We start from the raw sequence: 23,327 nt of genomic DNA, 5'->3' as shown, positions 1-23,327 counted from the left end.
GACTGAACATTGAGTTCAATAATTTCAGAGCATGACAGCCCCCCACTTTACTTTCATTTTTAGTCATTTTTAGTTATTTTTTCTTCCTTCTTATTTTTTACATTCCTTTTTACATTTTTTACCATCTTTTTTTGCATTTATTTCATTTCATCTTAGTTTGTTCAGTTTGCTCACCCACTGTTTTTTTCAGGTTGTTTTTCTTCAGGTTTGCACTTGCTGCTGTTCAATATTCAGTATATTCACACCTAATCTGTACTCATGCTTTGTCTTTCAACACACCATTAACATATTGTTTGCCTTTGCTCCGTGACCTTTTGGTCAGCTATGTGGCCTGGTCCAATCTGCACCTTCTCCTTTGTTATCTCTTGCCCAACCCCCACCTCACTTGTTTATAATCTGTGACTTTTCTAATATTTGTCAGTTCCGAAGAAGGGTCACTGACCCGAAACGTTAACTCTGCTTCTCTTTCCACAGATGCTGCCAGATCTGCTGAGTGAATCCAGCATTTTTTGTTTTTGTTTCACAACCAGTGCCTTGCCATGCCTTTTGTTTCATCAAATGGGAATTATTCTGTTATATGTAAAGCTAAAAACAAGCACAAAATAAATCGTTTGAAAATTCAGTGGGGTGCCATATCTGTGGTGAACCATATTGTGCCAGATCCCGGTGACAGCATTCGTCATCCTGTTGACTTTTTTTCCCCAGAAACAACGGCCCCGAAAGGGACATATTAAAATAATCAGATTCCAAGAGCAGGCAACTGCCCAGCTCCTCCGATGTCCATGGTCACATTAAAGGCCAAGCAGAGAGATGCAAACAGTAGCCAGCCAGGTGGTGAGAAGCTGTCGGGAGATTTCTCACTAACGCTGTTCAGGAAATTGGCTAGAGGTTCCTGACTCTGAGAGAACTATTGAAATGTTCCAGATCAGCAGCTTTGCAGTTGTAACATGGAAATCAGTATAAATTCATAATCCTTGTTCATTCAAAGAGCTTTTTACAACCAGTATGATATCATGTCATGCATTCTTTTAGTTGACATCAATAAAAAAATTTAATTTCCTTTTCCATGTAACGTTGCCGGTTTTTTAAGGGAACTCTTGTGACAAGTAGCATGTTTATTATGGAAAAAGGCTTCTTTTTTTTTAGAACATTACAGCGCAGTACAGGCCCTTCGGCCCTCGATGTTGCGCCGACCTGTGAAACCATCTGACCTACACTATTCCATTTTCATCCATATGTCTATCCAATGACCACTTAAATGCCCTTAAAGTTGGCGAGTCTACTACTGTTGCAGGCAGGGCGTTCCACGCCCCTACTACTCTCTGAGTAAAGAAATTACCTCTGACATCTGTCCTATATCTATCACCCCTCAACTTAAAGCTATGTCCCCTCGTGTTTGCCATCACCATCCGAGGAAAAAGACTCTCACTATCCACCCTATCTAACCCTCTGATTATCTTATATGTCTCTACTAAGTCACCTCTCCTCCTCCTTCTCTCCAACGAAAACAACCTCAAGTCCCTCAGCCTTTCCTCGTAAGACCTTCCCTCCATACCAGGCAACATCCTAGTAAATCTCCTCTGCACCCTTTCCATAGCTTCCACATCCTTCCTATAATGCGGTGACCAGAACTGCACGCAATACTCCAGGTGCGGTCTCACCAGAGTTTTGTACAGCTGCAGCATGACCTCGTGGCTCTGAAACTCGATCCCCCTACTAATAAAAGCTAACACACCATATGCCTTCTTAACAGCCCTATTAACCTGGGGAGCAACCTTCAGGGATTTATGCACCTGGACATCAAGATCTCTCTGTTCATCTACACTACCAAGAATCTTCCCATTAGCCCAGTACTCTGCATTCCTGTTACTCCTTCCAAAGTGAATCACCTCGCACTTTTCCGCATTAAACTCCATTTGCCATCTCTCAGCCCAGCTCTGCAGCCTATCTATGTCCCTCTGTAACCTACAACATCCTTCGGCACTATCCACAACTCCACCGACCTTAGTGTCATCCGCAAATTTACTAACCCACCCTTCTACACCCTCTTCCAGGTCATTTATAAAAATGACAAACAGCAGTGGCCCCAAAACAGATCCTTGCGGTACACTACTAGTAACTAAACTCCAGGATGAACATTTGCCATCAACCACCACCCTCTGTCTTCTTTCAGCTAGCCAATTTCTGATCCAAAGCTCTAAATCACCTTCAACCCCATACTTCCGTATTTTCTGCAATAGCCTACCATGGGGAACCTTATCAAACGCCTTACTGAAATCCATATACACCACATCCACTGCTTTACCCTCATCCACCTGTTTGGTCACCTTCTCGAAAAACTCAATAAGGTTTGTGAGGCACGACCTACCCTTCACAAAACCGTGCTGACTATCGCTAATGAACTTATTCTTTTCAAGATGATTATAAATCCTGTCTCTTATAACCTTTTCCAACATTTTACCCACAACCGAAGTAAGGCTCACAGGTCTATAATTACCAGGGCTGTCTCTACTCCCCTTCTTGAACAAAGGGACAACATTTGCTATCCTCCAGTCTTCCGGCACTATTCCTGTTGACAATGATGACATAAAGATCAGGGAGAAAGGCTCTGCAATCTCCTCCCTAGCTTCCCAGAGAATCCTAGGATAAATCCCATCTGGCCCAGGGGACTTATCTATTTTCACACTTTCCAAAATTGATAACACCTCCTCCTTGTGAACCTCAATCCCATCTAGCCTAGTAGCCTGAATCTCAGTATTCTCCTCGACAACATTTTCTTTCTCTACTGTAAATACTGACGCAAAATATTCATTTAACACTTCCCCTACCTCCTCTGATTCCCACTACTATCCTTGATTGGCCCTAATCTAACTCTAGTCATTCTTTTATTCCTGATATACCTATAGAAAGCCTTAGGGTTTTCCTTGATCCTATCTGCCAATGACTTCTCGTGTCCTCTCCTTGCTCTTCTTCGCTCTCCCTTTAGATCCTTCCTGGCTAGCTTGTAACTCTCAAGCGCCCTAACTGAGCCTTCACGTCTCATCCTAACATAAGCCGCCTTCTTCCTCTTGACAAGCGCTTCAACTTCTTTAGTAAACCACGGCTCCCTCGCTCGACAACTTCCTCCCTGCCTCACAGGTACATACTTATCAAGGACACGCATTAGCTGCTCCTTGAATAAGCTCCACATTTCGATTGTTCCCATCCCCTGCAGTTTCCTTCCCCATCCTACGCATCCTAAATCTTGCCTAATCGCATCATAATCATAATTTCCTTTCCCCCAGCTATAATTTTTGCCCTGCGGTATATACCTGTCCCTGCCCATTGCTAAGGTAAACCTAACCGAATTGTGATCATTATCACCAAAGTGCTCACCGACATCTAAATCTAACACCTGGCCGGGTTCATTACCCAGTACCAAATCCAATGTGGCATTGCCCCTGGTTGGCCTGTCTACATACTGTGTCAGAAAACAGTATATTCTGTTGAAAATATAAAGTTTATTATTTGAATAAATATGATATACTTACTGTTGCATTTGTTTCAGCTTACAGCTCTAACTGATGCTGCAGAGGAGAATCAGGCCAACCTGTACCAAGCCTTCACCAGGCTGAAGAGTGGCACCCAGCTGTTGGTCCAGTTGATTGGCCTGTGGCAAGACTTGAGCATAGATCAGATGACCATACTGAAGATTACATTTCTACCACTGATGCAGGATACCCAGGAATTAGTAAGTGCCCTGTAAGATTGTAGAATATATGATCTCTCTGCAGCGAAGTTCATTCATGAACACTTTTGCTAACCATTTGATGCTGCAGATGTTCTCCAAATTGCACTGAGTTCTTCGCTGGTAAGTTATTTCTAAATATGGCTTTTCATAAGTAGGGATTCTTAGGGTATCCATTTGTACTTCACAGAAATCATAATTGTAAAATTTATGTTTAAATGAGAAGTGCAGTATTGTGCAAATGAAAATAAAAATTAGCACCACCTTAAATACATTTTCCTAAGAACATAACCCAGTAATTCAATAAATGGTTAATTGGCCCATCTAGCATCTCCTTTCCACAGATCATGTATTGTGTATCATGACAGGGCATCAACTTAATCTGTCAAGAGAAAATTTTGCATCAATGCTCCCTGATCCCCAAAGGTAGTTCAGTAAAATTGCAGAAACTTTATGTATCTTCCCAGCGCTGCTCTTCAATCCTGCTCTCTGTAGATAACAACCCTGTGCTTCAGCAACACAAAAGCACCATCCTGTGGGATATTTGATGTCTCAGTTGATACCTATTCCAGTAATCTTCGGTTATCCCAGTTTCCAACTGGATATGTTCAGCTTCCCTTTTGTTTTTGAAGGCGTTAGTCAACATGTCAACTGCTTTTGCTGGGAATCTGTTCCATATGCACTACTGATCCAAAATACAAAACCAGAAGTTGGCCAACTCTTTCTAGAATTGATGCTACTGATCGTATCCTCAGAACTCATCCACTCTTCACAAAGAATTGCTGAATGGAAGCAAAAGCCATGTAGTTAATGTCACAGTCAAACATGACCACATTCTATTGCTGTTGTGTTATTGATGGTCTATCGCAAGCAGTCCATAATCTGTTTATAAATACACAGAATTAAAATGATCACCACTTACAACTAGCTTTAAATGGAAGATATACTTCTGTCTTTGCTATCAATGTGGACATTGCAGCACTTCAGGAGACTCGCCTCCCCGCGAGTGGCTCTCTAGCAGAGCAAGACTACACCTTCTTCTGGCAGGGCAGGGATCCTGAAGAACCAAGACAGCATGGAGTGGGCTTCGCCATCAGAAACTCCTTGCTCAGCATGATAGAGCCTCCCTCAAATGGCTCGGAACGCATACTGTCCATCCGACTGCTCACCACCTCTGGTCCAGTACACCTACTCAGCATCTATGCTCCAACACTCTGTTCCGCACCTGAAGCTAAAGACCAGTTCTATGAACAACTCCATAACATCATTAGCAGCATCCCCAACACCGAACACCTATTCCTGCTGGGGGACTTTAATGCCAGGGTTGGGGCCGACCATGACTCATGGCCCTCCTGCCTTGGGCGCTATGGCGTTGGAAGGATGAATGAGAACGGGCAGAGACTGCTTGAGTTGTGTACCTATCATAACCTCTGCATCACCAACTCGTTCTTTCACACTAAACCCTGTCACCAGGTTTCATGGAGGCACCCAAGATCACGTCGTTGGCACCAGCTAGACCTCATTGTCACAAGGCGAGCCGCCTTAAACAGTGTTCAAATCACACGCAGCTTCCACAGTGCGGACTGCGACACCGACCACTCCCTGGTGTGCAGCAAGGTTAGACTCAGACCAAAGAAGTTGCATCATTCCAAGCAGAAGGGCCACCCGCGCATCAACACGAGCAGAATTTCTCACCCACAGCTGTTACAAAAATTTCTAAATTCACTTGTAACAGCCCTTCAAAACACTCCCACAGGGGATGCTGAGACCAAGTGGGCCCACATCAGAGACGCCATCTATGAGTCAGCTTTGACCACCTACGGCAAAAGTGCGAAGAGAAATGCAGACTGGTTTCAATCTCATAATGAAGAGCTGGAACCTGTCATAGCCGTTAAGCGCATTGCACTTTTGAACTACAAGAAAGCCCCCAGCGATTTAACATCCGCAGCACTTAAAGCAGCCAGAAGTACTGCACAAAGAACAGCTAGGCGTTGCGCAAACGACTACTGGCAACACCTATGCAGTCATATTCAGCTGGCCTCAGACACCGGAAACATCAGAGGAATGTATGATGGCATGAAGAGAGCTCTTGGGCCAACCATCAAGAAGATCACCCCCCTCAAATCTAAATCGGGGGACATAATCACTGACCAACGCAAACAGATGGACCGCTGGGTTGAGCACTACCTAGAACTGTACTCCAGGGAGAATGCTGTCACTGAGACTGCCCTCAATGCAGCCCAGCCTCTACCAGTCATGGATGAGCTGGACATACAGCCAACCAAATCGGAACTCAGTGATGCCATTGATTCCCTAGCCAGCGGAAAAGCCCCTGGGAAGGACAGCATTACCCCTGAAATAATCAAGAGTGCCAAGCCTGCTATACTCTCAGCACTACATGAACTGCTATGCCTGTGCTGGGACGAGGGAGCAGTACCCCAGGACATGCGCGATGCCAACATCATCACCCTCTATAAAAACAAAGGTGACCGCGGTGACTGCAACAACTACCGTGGAATCTCCCTGCTCAGCATAGTGGGGAAAGTCTTTGCTCGAGTCGCTCTGAACAGGCTCCAGAAGCTGGCCGAGCGCGTCTACCCTGAGGCACAGTGTGGCTTTCGTGCAGAAAGATCGACTATTGACATGCTGTTCTCCCTTCGTCAGATACAGGAGAAATGCCGTGAACAACAGATGCCCCTCTACATTGCTTTCATTGATCTCACCAAAGCCTTTGACCTCGTCAGCAGACGTGGTCTCTTCAGACTACTAGAAAAGATCGGATGTCCACCAAAGCTACTAAGTATCATCACCTCATTCCATGACAATATGAAAGGCACAATTCAACATGGTGGCTCCTCATCAGAGCCCTTTCCTATCCTGAGTGGTGTGAAACAGGGCTGTGTTCTCGCACCCACACTTTTTGGGATTTTCTTCTCCCTGCTGCTTTCACATGCGTTCAAATCCTCTGAAGAAGGAATTTTCCTCCACACAAGATCAGGGGGCAGGTTGTTCAACCTTGCCCGTCTAAGAGCGAAGTCCAAAGTACGGAAAGTCCTCATCAGAGAACTCCTCTTTGCTGACGATGCTGCTTTAACATCTCACACTGAAGAATGCCTGCAGAGTCTCATCGACAGGTTTGCGTCTGCCTGCAATGAATTTGGCCTAACCATCAGCCTCAAGAAAACGAACATCATGGGGCAGGATGTCAGAAATGCTCCATCCATCAATATTGGCGACCACGCTCTGGAAGTGGTTCAAGAGTTCACCTACCTAGGCTCAACTATCACCAGTAACCTGTCTCTAGATGCAGAAATCAACAAGCGCATGGGTAAGGCTTCCACTGCTATGTTCAGACTGGCCAAGAGAGTGTGGGAAAATGGCGCACTGACACGGAACACAAAAGTCCGAGTGTATCAGGCCTGTGTCCTCAGCACCTTGCTCTACGGCAGCGAGGCCTGGACAACGTATGCCAGCCAAGAGCGACGTCTCAATTCATTCCATCTTCGCTGCCTTCGGAGAATACTTGGCATCAGGTGGCAGGACTATATCTCCAACACAGAAGTCCTTGAAGCGGCCAACATCCCCAGCTTATACACACTACTGAGTCAGCGGCGCTTGAGATGGCTTGGCCATGTGAGCCGCATGGAAGATGGCAGGATCCCCAAAGACACATTGTACAGCGAGCTCGCCACTGGTATCAGACCCACCGGCCGTCCATGTCTCCGTTATAAAGACGTCTGCAAACGCGACATGAAATCGTGTGACATTGATCACAAGTCGTGGGAGTCAGTTGCCAGCATTCGCCAGAGCTGGCGGGCAGCCATAAAGACAGGGCTAAATTGTGGCGAGTCGAAGAGACTTAGTAGTTGGCAGGATAAAAGACAGAGGCGCAAGGGGACAGCCAACTGTGCAACAGCCCCAACAAACAAATTTCTCTGCAGCACCTGTGGAAGAGCCTGTTACTCCAGAATTGGCCTTTATAGCCACTCCAGGCGCTGCTTCACAAACCACTGACCACCTCCAGGCGCGTATCCATTGTCTCTCGAGATAAGGAGGCCCAAAAGAAAACTTCTGTCTTTGCTAGTAGTTACTTCATTTAAGGTCTGCTGCGGTACTATAGGATGTTACACAGATCCAGAACAAAGTTATGTAATCCCACAATTTAAATACCAGCTATTTGGATTGTGCAGCCATAATTGTTGCAGGTGTTAGTCATTGATATTTTGAAGGCGGAGTTCGATAGATTCTTGGTTGACAAGGGAGTCAAAGTGTATAGGGGGTAGACAGGAAAGTAGAGCTGAGGCCACATTCAGATCAGCCATGATCTTATCAAATGGCAGAGCAGGCTCGAGGGGCCGAATGGGCTACTCCTACTCCTAATTCATATGTTCGAATGTATGTATATATGTTCGGATCATGGGTACTCTTCGACCTCAGCTCCACTTTCCCGTCTGATCCTCATCGCCCTTGATTCCCTTAGAATCCAAAAATCTATCTATTCAAATGAGCGATATCCAACAAAATTCATCACATTTACAATGCAAAAAAGAAAACCATGTATAAATTTATTGACATGTTCACAAAACCATCTCTCATAGATCTCCCACCTCCTTTAATGTTTCAGATGGCATGGCTATCTTTTATTTGTTCATGAGCTGTGAGCGTCGCTGGCAAGGCCAGTATTTATTGCCCATCCCTAATTGCCCTTCAGAAGGGAGTGATGATCTGCCTCCTTGAACAGCTGCAGTCCATGTGATCTAGGTACATCCACAGTGCTCTTAGGAAGGATTTTGACTCAGTGACAGTGAAAGAACGGCAATATATTTCCAAGTCATGATGGTGTGTGACTTGGAGGGGAACTTTTAGGTGGTGGTGTGCCCATGTATCTGCTGTCCTTGTCCTTTTAGGTGGTAGAGGTCGAAGGAGGCGTGGTGAATTGCTGCAGTGCATCTTGTAGATAGTACACATTGCTGCCACTGTGCGTCGGTGGTGGAAGAGAGTGAATGTTGAAGGTGGTGGATGGGGTGCCAATCAAGCAGGCTGCTTGTCCTGGATGGTGTTGTGCTTCTTGAGTGTTGGAGCTCCACTCATCCTGGCAAGTGGAGAGTATTCCATCACACTCCTGACTTGCACCTTGGAGTTGGTGGACAGGCTTTGTGGAGTCAGGAGGTGAGTTACCCACTGCAGAATTCACAGTCTCTAACCTGCTCTTGTAGCTGCAGTATTTATATGGTTGATTCAGTTCAGTTTCTGGTCAATGGCAACATCCAGAATGTTGATGGTGAGATATTCAGCAATGGTAATGCAGTTGAATGTCAAGGGGAGATGGTTAGATTCTCTCTGTTGGAGGTGATCATTGCTCGCCACTCCTTGACCCAAGCCTGAATATTGTCCAGGTATTGCTGCATGCAGGCATGGACTGCTTCAGTATCTGAAGAGTTGTGAATGGTACTGAACACCGTGTCAGCATCAGCAAACATTCCCACTTCTGACTTTATGATGGAAGGAAGGTCATTGATGAAGCAGCTGAAGATGGTTGGCCTAGGACACTGCCCTGAGGAACTCCTGCAACATGTTAAGATGATTGGCCTCCAACAACCACAACCATTTTCCTTTGTGCTCGATATGATTTCAACCAGTGGAGAGTTTTCTCCCCCACCCACTTCCCATTGACTTGAATTTTGCTAGGGTTTCTTGATGCCATACTCGGTCAACTGCTGCCTTGATCATAATACAATTGAAATCTGTATTAAGTTTGAAAATGACATACTCCATTCCCAAACACTAATCTTAAACTTATATCAGTGGTATTTGCTTTGTTTGAGAAGAAAGCTGGTCACGATTGATTGGGTAAATAGACTAAAGGGTAAATGAACGGTGGGAAACATTTAAAGAAACAATTCAAAATGTTCAACAGAAGTACACTCCATTAAAAAACACAAATTCAACAAGAATGGTCCATTCATGACATACTAAGCAAGTTAAGGGTAGTTTTAGAATAAACGAAGAGGCTGAGAATGTTGCAAAGAATAGTAGTAAGGCTGAGGATTAAGAGTATTTTAGAAACTAGCAAAGGGCCACCAAAAAGTTGATAAAAAGGGAAACAATAGAATATGAGAGTAAACTAGCCAGGAATATAAAAACAGATTGTAAGAGCTTTTACAAGTATATAAAAAGGAGGAGAGTAGCTCAAGTAAACGTCGATTCCTTAGAACCAGAGATAGGAGAAACTATCATGGAAAATGAGGAATTGGAAGAGACATTCAACAAAAATTTTGTGTCCGTCTTCACAGTAGAAGTTACAAACCAGAAATAGAGGGTTCTATCAGGGCTAATAAGAATGAGGAAATTAAGGTAATTAATATCAGCAGAGAAAAAGTACTGGAGTAACTTAAGGACTAAAATCTGACAAATCCGTAGGACCTGATGGCTCACATCTTAGAGAGAGAGCTGCAGAGATAGTTGATGCTTTGGTCATGATTTTTCAAAGTTTTCCAGATTCTGGAATGGTCCCAGCTGATCGGAAGTTAGCAAATGTAACGCCACTATTCAAGCAAAGAGGAAGAGAGAAAACAGGGACCTCAGGCCAGTCAGCCTGACATCAGTCATCGGAAAAATGCTAGAATCTATTATTAAGGAAGTCTTAACTATGCACTTAGAAAATCATAATATGATCAAACAATTGAAGATCAGACACCCCTCTCGACCCCTCCCTTCTCTCGACCCCCCGACCCCTCTTTCGATCACCCCTCTCTCAACACCCCCTGCTCTAACACCCCCACCCCTTCTCTCGACCCCCCCTTCTCTCGACCCCCACTTCTCTCGAACGCCCTTCTCTCGACCCCCCATTTTGACCCCCTCTCGACTCCCCCTCTCTCGACCCCCCTCTCTCGACCCCCCTCTCTCGACCCCCCTCTCTCGACCCCCCCTCTCTCGACCCCCCCCTCTCTCGACCCCCCTCTCTCGACCCCCCCTCTCTCGACCCCCCTCTCTCGACCCCCCCCTCTCTCGACCCCCCCCTCTCTCGACCCCCCCTCTCTCGACCCCCCCTCTCTCGACCCCCCCTCTCTCGACCCCCTCTCTCGACCCCCCCTCTCGACCCCCCCCCTCTCGACCCCCCCCCTCTCGACCCCCCCCCTCTCGACCCCCCCTCTCGACCCCCCCTCTCGACCCCCCCCTCTCGACCCCCCCTCTCTCGACCCCCCCCTCTCTCGACCCCCCCATCTCTCGAACTGCCCCCATCTCTCGAACTGCCCCCATCTCTCGAACTGCCCCCCTCTCTCGACCCCCCCTCTCTCGACCCCCCCTCTCTCGACCCCCCCCTCTCTCGACCCCCCCCTCTCTCGACCCCCCCCTCTCTCGACCCCCCCCCTCTCGACCCCCCCCTCTCTCGACCCCCCCCTCTCTCGATCCCCCCTCTCTCGAAACCCCTCTCTCAACCCCTCTCCACCACCCCTCTCTCAACACCCCCTGCTCTCATCCCCCCACACCCTTCTCTCGACACCCCTTCTCTCGACACCTTCCTTCTCTCGACCCCCTCTTCTCTCGAGCCCCCTTCCCTTGACACACCTCGAGCTTCTCCCGACCCCCTCCTCTCGACCCTCTCTTCTCTAGACCCCCCCTCAACTCACCTTTTTGAACCCCCCTCTCGACCCCCCCTCTCTCGAACGCTCTCCATCTCGAACCCCCACTCTCGACCTTCTCCCCCCCCCCCCGGCCCCCACTTCTCTAGACCCCCTTCCCTCGAGCCCCACTTCTTGCGAACCGCTCAACCCACCCCTCTCTCAACACCCCCTGCTCTAACCCCCTCCTCCCGACCCCCTCCTCCCGACCCCCTCCTCCCGACCCCCTCCTCCCGACCCCCTCCTCCCGACCCCCTCCTCCCGACCCCCTCCTCCCGACCCCTTCCTCCCGACCCCCTCCTCCCGACCCCCTCATCCCGACCCCCTCCTCCCGACCCCCTCCTCCCGACCCCCTCCTCCCGACCCCCTCCTCCCGACCCCCTCCTCTCGACCCCCTCCTCTCGACCCCCTCCTCTCGACCACCTCCTCTTGACCCCTCCTCTCGCCCCCCTCCTCTTGACCCCTCCTCTTGACCCCTCCTCTTGACCCCTCCTCTTGACCCCTCCTCTTGACCCCTCCTCTTGACCCCTCCTCTTGACCACCTCTCGCGACCCCCCTCTCGTGACCCCCCCCTCGCGATCCCCCTCTCGCGACCCCCCCTCTCGCGACCCCCCCTCTCTCGACCCCCCCTCTCGCGACCCCCCCTGTCGTGACACCCCTCTCTCGACCCCCCTCTCTCGACCCCCCCTCTCTCGACCCCCCTCTCTCGACCCCCCTCTCTCGACCCCCCTCTCTCGACCCCCCTCTCTCGACCCCCCTCTCTCGAAACCCCCTCTCTCGAAACCCCCTCTCTCGAAACCCCCTCTCTCGAAACCCCCTCTCTCGAAGCCCCCCTCTCGACGCCCCCCTCTCGACGCCCCCCTCTCGACGCCCCTCTCTCGACGCCCCTCTCTCGACGCCCCTCTCTCGACGCCCCTCTCTCGACGCCTCTCTCTCGACGCCCCTCTCTCGACGCCCCTCTCTCGACGCCCCTCTCTCGACGCCCCTCTCTCGACGCCCCTCCTCCCGACCCCCTCCTCCCGACCCCCCTCCTCCCGACCCCCTCCGCCCGACCCCCTCCGCCCGACCCCCTCCTCCCGACCCCCTCCTCTCGACCCCCTCCTCTCGACCCCCTCCTCTCGACCCCCTCCTCTCGACCCCCTCCTCTCGACCACCTCCTCTCGACCCCTCCTCTCGCCCCCCTCCTCTTGACCCCTCCTCTTGACCACCTCTCGCGACCCCCCTCTCGCGACCCCCCTCTCGCGACCCCCCTCTCGCGACCCCCCTCTCGCGACCCCCCCTCTCGCGACCCCCCCTCTCTCGACCCCCCCCTCTCGCGACCCCCCTGTCGCGACACCCCTCTCTCGACCCCCCTCTCTCGAAACCCCTTCTCTCGAAACCCCCTCTCTCGAAACCCCCTCTCTCGAAACCCCCTCTCTCGAAACCCCCTCTCTCGAAACCCCCTCTCTCGAAACCCCCTCTCTCGACGCCCCTCTCTCGACGCCCCTCTCTCGACGCCCCTCTCTCGACGCCCCTCTCTCGACGCCCCTCTCTCGACGCCCCTCTCTCGACGCCCCTCTCTCGACGCCCCTCTCTCGACCCCCCCTCTCTCGACCCCCCCTCTCACGCCCCCCTCTCTCGACACTCCCCTCTCTCGACCCCCCTCTCTCGACCCTCCCCATTTCAAGCCCCCCCTGTTTCCCCCCCACCGTCTCGACCAACCCCCCCCCCCCGTCTCGACCCCCCCCGTCTCGAGCACCCCCCCCCCGTCTCGACCCCCCCCGTCTCGACCCCCCCCCGTCTCGCCCCCCCCGTCTCGACCCCCCCCCCGTCTCGACCCCCCCCCGTCTCGACCCCCCCCCGTCTCGACCCCCCCGTCTCGACCCCCCCACCCCCGTCTCGACCCCCCCCCCGTCTCGACCCCCCCCGTCTCGACCCCCCCCGTCTCGCCCCCCCCGTCTCGCCCCCCTGTCTCGACCCCCCCCCCGCCGTCTCGACCCCCCCGCCGTCTCGACCCCCCCCGTCTCGACCCCACCCTCTCTCGACAATGCTCACCTTCGACCGCCCCCCTCGACTTATTCCTCTCAACCTACACCTCTCTCGACCTAACCCTCTCTCGACCTACCCCTCTTACACCGCCCCCCCCTCTCGACCGCCCCCCTCTCGACCGCCCCCCTCTCGACCGCCCCCCTCTCGACCGCCCCCCTCTCGACCGCCCCTCCTCTCGACCGCCCCCCTCTCGACCGCCCCCCTCTCGACCGCCCCCCTCTCGACCGCCCCCCTCTCGACCGCCCCCCTCTCGACCGCCCCCCTCTCGACCGCCCCCCTCTCGACCGCCCCCCTCTCGACCGCCCCCCTCTCGACCGCCCCCCTCTCGACCGCCCCCCTCTCGACCGCCCCCCTCTCGACCGCCCCCCTCTCGACCGCCCCCCTCTCGACCGCCCCCCTCTCGACCGCCCCCCTCTCGACCGCCCCCCTCTCGACCGCCCCCCTCTCGACCGCCCCCCTCTCGACCGCCCCCCTCTCGACCGCCCCCCTCTCGACCGCCCCCCTCTCGACCGCCCCCCTCTCGACCGCCCCCCTCTCGACCGCCCCCCTCTCGACCGCCCCCCTCTCGACCGCCCCCTCTCGACCGCCCCCTCTCGACCGCCCCCCCTCGACCGCCCCCCCTCGACCGCCCCCCCTCGACCGCCCCCCCTCTCGACCGCCCCCCCTCTCGACCGCCCCCCCTCTCGACCGCCCCCCCTCTCGACCGCCCCCCCTCTCGACCGCCCCCCCTCTCGACCGCCCCCCCTCTCGACCGCCCCCCCTCTCGTTCAGAGTGAAGTGTCAGTGATTCTGGCTCTGGATGGTGCAACCTGCCAGTTCAGTGAAGATCTTGCAGCACTACTCGGAGAAGAAATGTCCTGCTGCTTTAGCCACCAATCCTCCTTCAGCCTCACCACTGGGAAAATGAATTCACAGCTTCATCACCAGATTGCTCTTTGTGGAATATTGCTGGTGCAGGAGATCAACAAACCACTGCACGCCAGAAGTTCTTTGTTATATGAAGTGCTCTGAATTGCTTTGATGACTTAAGACACTGTATGAAGCCTTTTGTTCTTTTTCCCTACGTGGTCAAAAATCTTCTGCACAATAATTTGTTTTGTCCGTTCCTGTATAGGGTGTAGTTCCTCCCTTTCGCTCTGCAGGGCTGAAAAGTGGGTGAAGTGAATGTTCGACGAGTTTCTATAAAACCCATCATTAATTTCATAGAGATCTTTTCTCACAGACTCTGGTCAAATGTTTTCTGGCTTTAACAAAATTAAATCAGACAAACGGCTATTGGATGCTTTTTCACTGCAGAAGAGATATTTTATTCCCAGTTCTTGAATAAGTTTTGTTCAAGCAAATATATACAGAAAAGTATTTAAGTTTCTAACTGCCTCAGAAAACAAGTTTCTCTTGTAAGGCTTAATGAATTTTCTGATGCCAACAGCCCTCAAGGCTCCATCAGTCAACTCAATTTGTCCTCAGTGTTCAGATAATCTGACTCATCACTCTTCCTTTCAAGACAAATCTGTCACTAGCTTGATACAGAAAACTATTACTCGCTCAACAACACAACCACATGTGACACTATAGGCATTCCAAGTCTCTGCAGTCTACTCACTACTCTTCCCACACTGCCTTCTCCAAGCATGCAGAAACGAGGAGACTGCATAAAATGTTTCATCTGATTTATTGAAGTCATTGCCTTAAATGACATCAAGTGCTGTTGAGCCTCAGGCTCCTCTTCCAATAGTACAGGACCATCCAGAAGATACCCCTGTCCTCTTTTGTCCAACACCAACCACCTCCTTAACCTCCTCTCCCTTGCCCTTTGTACCCTTGCCTCCAACAACTAGTGTGACGAACTCATGTACTTTTTTGTCAATCAGGTTGAAATAATCTATTCAGCTATCTCTGCTGCTTCACTCCTCTTCCCTTTTCCCACCAAACAAACCTTCCCTCCAGGCTTACACCTGTCCTAGCCTGAACCCGTGCCTCAATCTTCCATCTCTTCTCATACCACCTCCAAATTCTTCCCTTTCATGAGACCAATCACATACTCGCTTGACCCCTTTCCTACTAAATGACTAACTAATCCACTTCCCTTCCTGGCCCCTGTACTGGCTGACATTGTAAATGACTCCTCCTCCTTTGAGACTGTACCGCTCCCTTTGAGAAACAATGTCATCATCCATCTTTCAAAAACTCCACACTCGACCTCCCTGTTCATGCCCCATTTCAAATCTCCCTTAAGACTCCATAAAGTCCTTGAACGTGCTGTTGCCTTCCCAATTCCATGCCAATCTGTTCCACAACTCCATGTTCAAACCTATCCAGTCAGGTTTCAGCTCCTGCCGCAGCAGTGAAACCATCTGAATAAGTCTTAAAATACATCCCCTGTGCTTGTGACTATGGGGAATTATTCCTCCTCAACTTTTCTGCAGCCTTTGGCCATGGTTGACTACACTATCCTCCTCTAATGCTGCCCATTGTGCAGTACAGTGGAAGTGCGTTGCTTGGTTCTACTCTTACCTATCAAATTGTAGCCAGAACATAAGCAATGACTTATATTCCCTCCCTTGCAACCAGTACCTTGAGTCCAGCACAGATCTTTCCCTGGCCCCTTCCTTTTACTCATCTACATGGTGCCCCTTGATAACATCATATGCAGGTGCAGGATCAGCTTCCAGGTGTACATTGACAGCACCCAGCTCAACCCTTCCAGCACCAGTCGTAACCACGCACAGCGTATATGTTGTCAGAATGCTTGCCCAACACCCAACGTTGGATGAGCTGCAATTTCCTTCAGCCGAACATTGGTAAGATTGGCCCCCATCATGAACCTTGTACCCTTTCCACTGATTTCAGTTTTTCTGCCCAGCTCCCGGGCCTGGCCTCTGTTTAAGCTGGATTGCACTGTTTGTATCCTCATGGTTCTAATCGACCCTGCGCTGAGTTTCTGACCCCATACCCTGTCCATCACAAAGTGTACTCATTTCCCACCTAAGCCTGCCTCAGCCCATCTACTGCAAGTACTGGTCATCCAGGTCTTTTATCACTTTGCAACTATATTAGTCCACTGATCTCCTGGCCAGCCTCCTATTCTCTTCCTTCCATATCTAAGCTCTGCAGTCCTGTCACATCCTGTAATGAATGGTGATGGACAATTAAACGACTGACAGGAGGAGGAGGCTCCACAAATATCCCCATCCTCAATGATGGGAGCCCAGCACATCAGTACAAAAGACAAGGCTGAAGCATTTGCAACCATCTTCAGCTAAAAGTGCCGAGTGAATGATACATTTCGGCATCCTCCTCAGGTCCCCAGCATCACAGATGCCAGTCTTCAGCCAATTTGATTCACTCCACATAATATCAAGAAAGGACTGATGGTATTGGATACTGCAAAGGCTATGGGCCCTGACAACATTCTGGCAATAGTACTGAAGGATATGCTCCAGAACTGGTTGTGCCCTTAGCCAAGCTGTTCCAGTACAGCTACCACACTGGGCATCTACCCGACGATGTGGAAAATTGCCCAGGCATGTCCTGTCCACGAAAAGCAGGACAAATCCAACCCGGCCAATTACCGCCCCATTAGTCTACTCTCAATCATCAGCAAAGTGATGGAAGGTGTCATCAACAGTACTATCAAGTGTCACTTACTCAGCAATAACCTGATAATTGACGTGCAGTTTGGGTTCCGCCAATGCCACTCAGCTCCTGACCTCATTATACCCTTGGCCCAAACATGGACGAAAGAGCTGAACTCAAGAAGTGAGGTAAGAGTGACTGCCCTTGACATCAAGGCAGCATTTGACCGAGTATGGCATCAAGGAGCCCGAACAAAACTGAGGTCAATGGGAATCAGGGGGAAAAATCTCCACTGGTTGGAATCATACCTAGCGCAAAGGAAGATGGTTGTGGTTGTTGAAGGTCAATCGTCTCAGTTCCAGGACATCACTGCAGGAGTTCCTCAGGGTAGTGTCCTAGGCCCAACCATCTTCAGCTGCTTCATCAATTATAAGGTCAGAAGTGGGGATGTTCGCTGATGATTGCACAATGTTCAGCACCAGTCATGACTCCCCAGATACTGAAGCAGTCTGTGTCCAGATACACCAAGACCTGGACAACATTCAGGCTTGAGCTGATAAGTGGCAAGTAACATTCGCGCCACACAAGTGCCAGGCAATGACCATCTCCAACAAGAGAGAATCCAGCCGTCTCCCCTTGACATTCAATGGCATTACCTTCGCTGACTCCCCAACTATCAACATCCTTGGGGTTACCATTGAGCAGAAACTGAACTGGACCAGCCATATAAATACCATGGCTACAAGAGCAGGTCAGAAGCTGGGAATTCTGCGGCGAGTAACTCACCACCTGACTCCCTAAAACCTGTCTATCATCTACGAGGCACAAGTCAGGAGTGTGATGGAATACTGTCTACTTACCTTGATGGGTGCAGCTCCAAAAAGACTCAAGAAGCTTGACACCATCCAGGACAAAGCAGTCCATTTGATTGGGGCACCCCATCCACAACCTTCAACATTCACTCCCTCAACCACCGACGCACAGTGGCAGCAGTGTGTACCGTCTACAAGATGCATTGTAGCAACTCACCAAGACTCCTTCGACAGCACCTTCCAAACCCGCGATCTCTACCACCTCGAAGGACAAAGGCAGCAGATGCATGAGAACACCACCACCTGCAAGTTCCCCTCCAAGCCACACACCATCCTGACTTGGAACTATATCGTTATTCCTTCACTGTTGCTGGGTCAAAATCCTGGAACTCCCTTCCTAACAGCACTGTGGGTATACCTACCCCACATGGACTGCAGCGGTTCAAGAAGGCGGCTCATCACCACCTTCTCGAGGGCAATTGGGGATGGGCAACAATGCTGGCCTGGCCAGAGACGCCCACATACCGTGAAATAATAAAAATAAATAAACATCATCTCAATTAAAACTCTGCTGCCAGTCTCCCACCTTACACCAAGTCCTGCTCATTCAATAACCTTGTTCCCACTGACCTTCACTGGCTCTTGGTCATCCAACATGTCAATTGTTATCCTCTGATTTAAATCCTTTCATGGCCTCATCCCTCCCTATCCCTGGATCTTCTGCAGCCCTATATCCATCCCCCTCTGTCATCCTCTGAACTCTGTCTTCTGTCCCTGGTCTCCTGTACGTCTTTGCACCTTTTCCCCTAATATTTGCGGCTGTGCCTTCAGGCAGCTGGGCCCCACACTCTGTAATTCTGTCTTTAAACTGCTCCATCTCTCCACCGCCCTCTCCTTCTTAAAACTCATGTCTGTTCAAATTGTTGGTCATATTTCCTTCTTTGCATCAGTGTATCTTTGTTTGATTACACCTCTGTTTTTCTATGTTAAAGGTGCTATATGAATGCTAACTGGCGATGTTGCATTTATCTTTGGAGCCAGCAATATGTGGCTAAGTTTCTTTATTATTTGCAATGACATTAGCTAAGAGCTTCAAGCTCTTGTTACTGTTTATTTCTCTTTGCCTCAAATCTCTTCATGGTAAGGTAAACTGAATTTAACACTTGAGCATCTAATCAGGGTTGACGCTGAGGGAGTTCTACATTGCATGACATGATGTTTTTCAGATGAAACCTGCCTGCGTATTCTGGTGGTTATAAAAAGTTCTATGGCACTATTTGAAGAAGATCAGGGAGTTCTCCCAGGGTCATCCCTTAACCAATAGCAACAAAAACTGATTGAGAGATCATTTGATTTGCTTGTTTGTAGGATCTTGCTATGCACAAACTGGCTGTCACGCTTTGCTACATTATAATGACTGCATTTCAAAATAATTAATTGGCTGTGAAGTGCTTTGGAAGAGCGGAGCAGCAGTCTGTGGACCTGGGTGGAATTGGATCTGGAGCGGGAGCTATAAATCAAGACCAGGGCTCGAGGCTCACACTCACCTGGGAGAGCAGAGAGGCAGTCAGTGGACGTGGGAGCTATAAATCGAGAGCAGAGCTCGAGGCCCTCGCTTACTGGGAGACCGGAGAAGCAGTCTGTGTCGGCGACTGGACTGGGTTTGAAAAGTGAAAAAAAAATCAATGACATCACGGGAAATCCCTAAGGCCGAGTAAAATGTGCCTCCTGTCGTATGTGGGAAGTCATGGACACACCATGTGTCTTTGACAAACACATCTGCAGGAAGTGTCGACAGCTGCAGAAGCTTGTGCCCCGGGTTTCGGAACTCGAGAGACGGCTGGAGTCGCTGTGGTGCATCCGGGAGACAGAGAACTATGTGGATAGCACGTTTCAGGAGGTAGTCACCCCGGAGCCTAAGAGGGACTGGGTGGCTGCCAGACAGACAAGAAGGACAAGGCAGGTAGTGCAGGAGTCCCCGGAAAGCATCCCACTTTATAACAGGTATACAGTTCTGAATAAAGATGGGAGAGAGGGTTCCTCTGGAGAGTGCAGCGAGAGTCATGACCAGAGCACCATGGGTGGCTCAGCTGTGCAGGGGGGGAGGAGAAAAGACAAGAGAGCAATAGTGGTAGGTGATTCTATAGTTAGGGGAACAGACAGATGTTTCTGTGGTCGCAGACGTGATTCCAGGATGGTATATTGCTTCCTTGGTGCAAGGGTCATGGATATCACCGAGCGGCTACAGAGCATTCTGGAGGGTGAGGGTGCACAGCCAGAGGTCATGGTCCACATTGATACTAATGATCTAGGTAGAAAAAGGGGTGAAGTCCTGCAGGCTGAGTTTAGGGAGTTTGGAAAGAGATTAGCAAGCAGGACCTCAAGGGTAGTAATCACCGGATTACTTCCAAGGCCACATGCTAGTGAGTACAGAAATAGGAGAATACACCAGATGAATGCGTGCCTGGAGAGATGGTGCAGGATGGAGGGCTTCAGATTTATGGGACATTGGGACCACTTCTGGGGAAGGTGGGACCTGTACAAGCCAGACGGTCTACACCTGAACAGGACTGTGAAGAATATCCTTTCAGGAAGGTTTGCTGGTGCTGTTGGGGATGGTTTCGACTAGTTTGGCAGGGGGATGGGAACTTGAGGACAATTTCAGATAGGGCAAATTCAGGGCAGGGAACGGGAGGCAGAAAATTAGCGAGTGACTCTGAAAGACAGAAGAAGCAAAGATTATAAAGTGTGCAGCACAAGAATTTGGCAGTATTAAAGGATATTTATTTAAACGCAAGGAGTATAGCAAATAAAGCCGATGAGCTGAGAGCACAGATAAACACTTGACAACATGATATCATTGCTATAACAGAAACTTGACTTAAAGAGGGGCAAAAATGGCAGCTCAGCATCCCTGGATATAGAGTTTTCAGGTGGGATAGAGAGGGGAATAAAAAAAGGGGGGAGTGTAGCATTATTAGTTAAGGAATCAATAACAGCTGTGAGGAGGGATGATATGCTAAATGAATCATCAAATGAGGCCATATAGGTTGAGCTCAGAAATGAAAAAGGTGCAGCCACATGACTAGGAGTGTACTATAGAACCCCAAATAGTGAGAGGGAGGCAGAAGAACAAATATGTAAGCAAATTTCTGAATGCAAAAACTATAGGGGAAGAATAGTTGGGGATTTCAAATACCCTAATATCAACTGGGCTACAAACATTGTGACGGCACAGATGGTACATATTTCTTGAAGTGCATTCAAGAGAACTTTTTTGGCCAGCACGTAACAAGCCCAATGAGAGGGGGCGCAATTCTAGATTTAGTCTTCAGAAATGAAGCTGGGCAAGTGGATGAAGTAGTAGTGGGTGACTATTTTGGAGATAGTGACCATAATACTAATAGTTTTAGCATAATCATGGAAAAGAACAAAGATAGAACAGGAGTAAAAATTCTAAATTGGGAGAAGGCAAATTTTACGAAGCTGAGAAGTGATCTGGTGAAAGTGGACTGGATACAGCTACTTGAAGGAAAATCAGTGGCAAATCAGTGGGAGGCATTCAAAAGCGGTATTCTGCAGGCACAGTGTAGACATGTCCCCACAAAGATAAAGGTTGGTATGGCCAAATCTAGAGACCCCTGGTTATCTAGAAGCATATTGGGTGAGATAAAGCAGAAAAAGAAAGCCTACGACAGTCACAAAAAACTTATTACTTTAGAAAGCCTAGAAGAGTATAGAAAGTGCAGGGGGGAAGTAAAAAAGGAAATTAGGAAAGCAAAGAGAGGACATGAAAAATTATTGGCAGATAAAGTCAAGGAAACCCCAAAGATATTTTATCAGTACCTTAAGAGCAAGAGAATAACTAAGGAAAGGGTGGGGCCTATCAGAGATGTACAAGGGAACTTGTGTGTGGATGCCAAGTTGTGGGCAGGGTTCTTAATGAGTTATGTCTTTGTCTTCACAAAGGAGAGGGATGATGCAGACATTGTAGTAATAGAGGAGGAGTGTGAAATAGATACGATAAGCATAATGAAAAAGGAAGTATTAGAGGGTCTGACATCCTTGAAAGTGGATAATTCGCCAGGGCCAGATGGATTGTATCCCAGGTTGTTAAAGGAAGCCAGGGAGGAAATAATGGATGCTGTGGGGAGCATCTTCAAATCCTCACTAGATACAGGTGAGGTACCAGAGGATTGGAGGCCTGCGAGCGTTGTACCATAGGCAGGTCAGTCTGACCTCGGTGGTGGGCAAAATATTAGAATCAATTCTGAGATATAGGATAAACTGCCACTTAGAAAGGCACCGATTAATCAGGGATAGCCAGCATGGATTTGTTAAGGGAATGTCGTGTCTTATTAACTAATTGAATTTTTTGAGGAAGTAACAAGGAGGATTGATGAGGGTGGTGCAGTGGATGTGGTCTACATGGATTTTAGTAGCACATTTGACAAGGTCCCAAATGACAGACTGGTCAGAAAAATAAAAGCCCATGGGATACAGGGGAATGCGGCAAGTTGGATCCAAAACAAAAAGTGCTGGAAATACTCAGCAGGTCTGGCAGCATATGTAGAGAGAGAAACAAAGTTAACGTTTCAGGTCTGTGACCGTTCAGCAGAACCTGGATCCAAAATTGGCTCAGGGTTGGGAAACAAAGGGTAGTAGTCAACAGATGTTTATGCAAATGGAAAGCTGTTTCCAGTGGCGGTGCACAGGGCTCAGTGTTGGGTTCCTTGCTGTTTGTGGCATATATTCATGATTTGGACTTAAATGTGGGAGGCATGATTGGGAAATTTGCAGATGACACAAAAATTGGCTGTGTAGTTGATAGTGAAGAGGATAGCTGTAGATTCCAGAATTATATCAATGGTTTGGTTGAGTGGGCAGAAAAGAGGCAAATAGAATTCAATCCGGAGACGTGTGAGGTAATGCATTTGGGGAGGGCAAACGAAGCAAAAGAATACACAATAAACAGGAGGATATTGAGAGAGGTAGAAGAAGTGAGAGACCTTGGAGTGCATGTCCACAGGTCCCTGAAGGTGGCAGGACAGGTAGATAAAGTGGTGAAGAAGGCAAGTCATATAAATCCCATGGCTACAAGAGCAGGTGAGGATAGGAATCCTGCGGCGACTAACTCACCTCCTGACTCCCCAAAGCCTGCCATCTACAAGGTACAAGTCAGGAGTGTGATGCAATACTTCCCACTTGTCTGGATGGGTGCAATCCCAACAACACTCAAGAAGCTTGATACCATCCAGAACAAAGCAGCCCACTTGATTGACACCCCATCCACAAACATTTGCTCCCTCCAACACCGACGCACAATGGCAGCAGCGTGTACCATCTACAAGATGCACTGCAGCAACGCACCAAGGCTCCTTCGACAGCACCTTCCAAACCTGTGACCTCTACCACCTCGAAGGACAAGGGCAGCAGATGCATGGGAGCATCACCACCTGCAAGTTCCCCTCCAAGCCACACATCATCCTGACTTGGAACTATATCGTCGTTCCTTCACTGTCATTGGGTCAAAATCCTGGAACTCCCTTACAGCACTGTGGG

The 23,327-nt window shown here is 49.5% G+C and overlaps 1 protein-coding gene across 8 annotated transcripts in view; it reads left to right on the top strand.

Annotated features, from left to right (window-relative positions):
• Positions 1–23,327, top strand: part of bbs9 (Bardet-Biedl syndrome 9) — a 689,521-nt gene that overhangs the window by 328,613 nt on the left and 337,581 nt on the right. For all 8 annotated transcript variants that reach the window (XR_010975118.1, XM_068032600.1, XM_068032602.1 and 5 more), the window contains one exon: positions 3,548–3,730. Coding sequence is in view for 7 of the 8 variants with exons in the window: in XM_068032600.1 (XP_067888701.1) it covers positions 3,548–3,730 (183 nt within the window). In the remaining variant the exon portion in view is untranslated. The remainder of the gene's footprint in view (positions 1–3,547; positions 3,731–23,327) is intronic.

This window comes from Heterodontus francisci, chromosome 5 (assembly GCF_036365525.1).
Source record: "Heterodontus francisci isolate sHetFra1 chromosome 5, sHetFra1.hap1, whole genome shotgun sequence".
NCBI classification, from domain to species: domain Eukaryota; kingdom Metazoa; phylum Chordata; class Chondrichthyes; order Heterodontiformes; family Heterodontidae; genus Heterodontus; species Heterodontus francisci.
The sequence above is the reverse complement of the archived record's forward strand: the minus strand, read 5'-3'. Positions and strand labels throughout refer to the sequence as shown.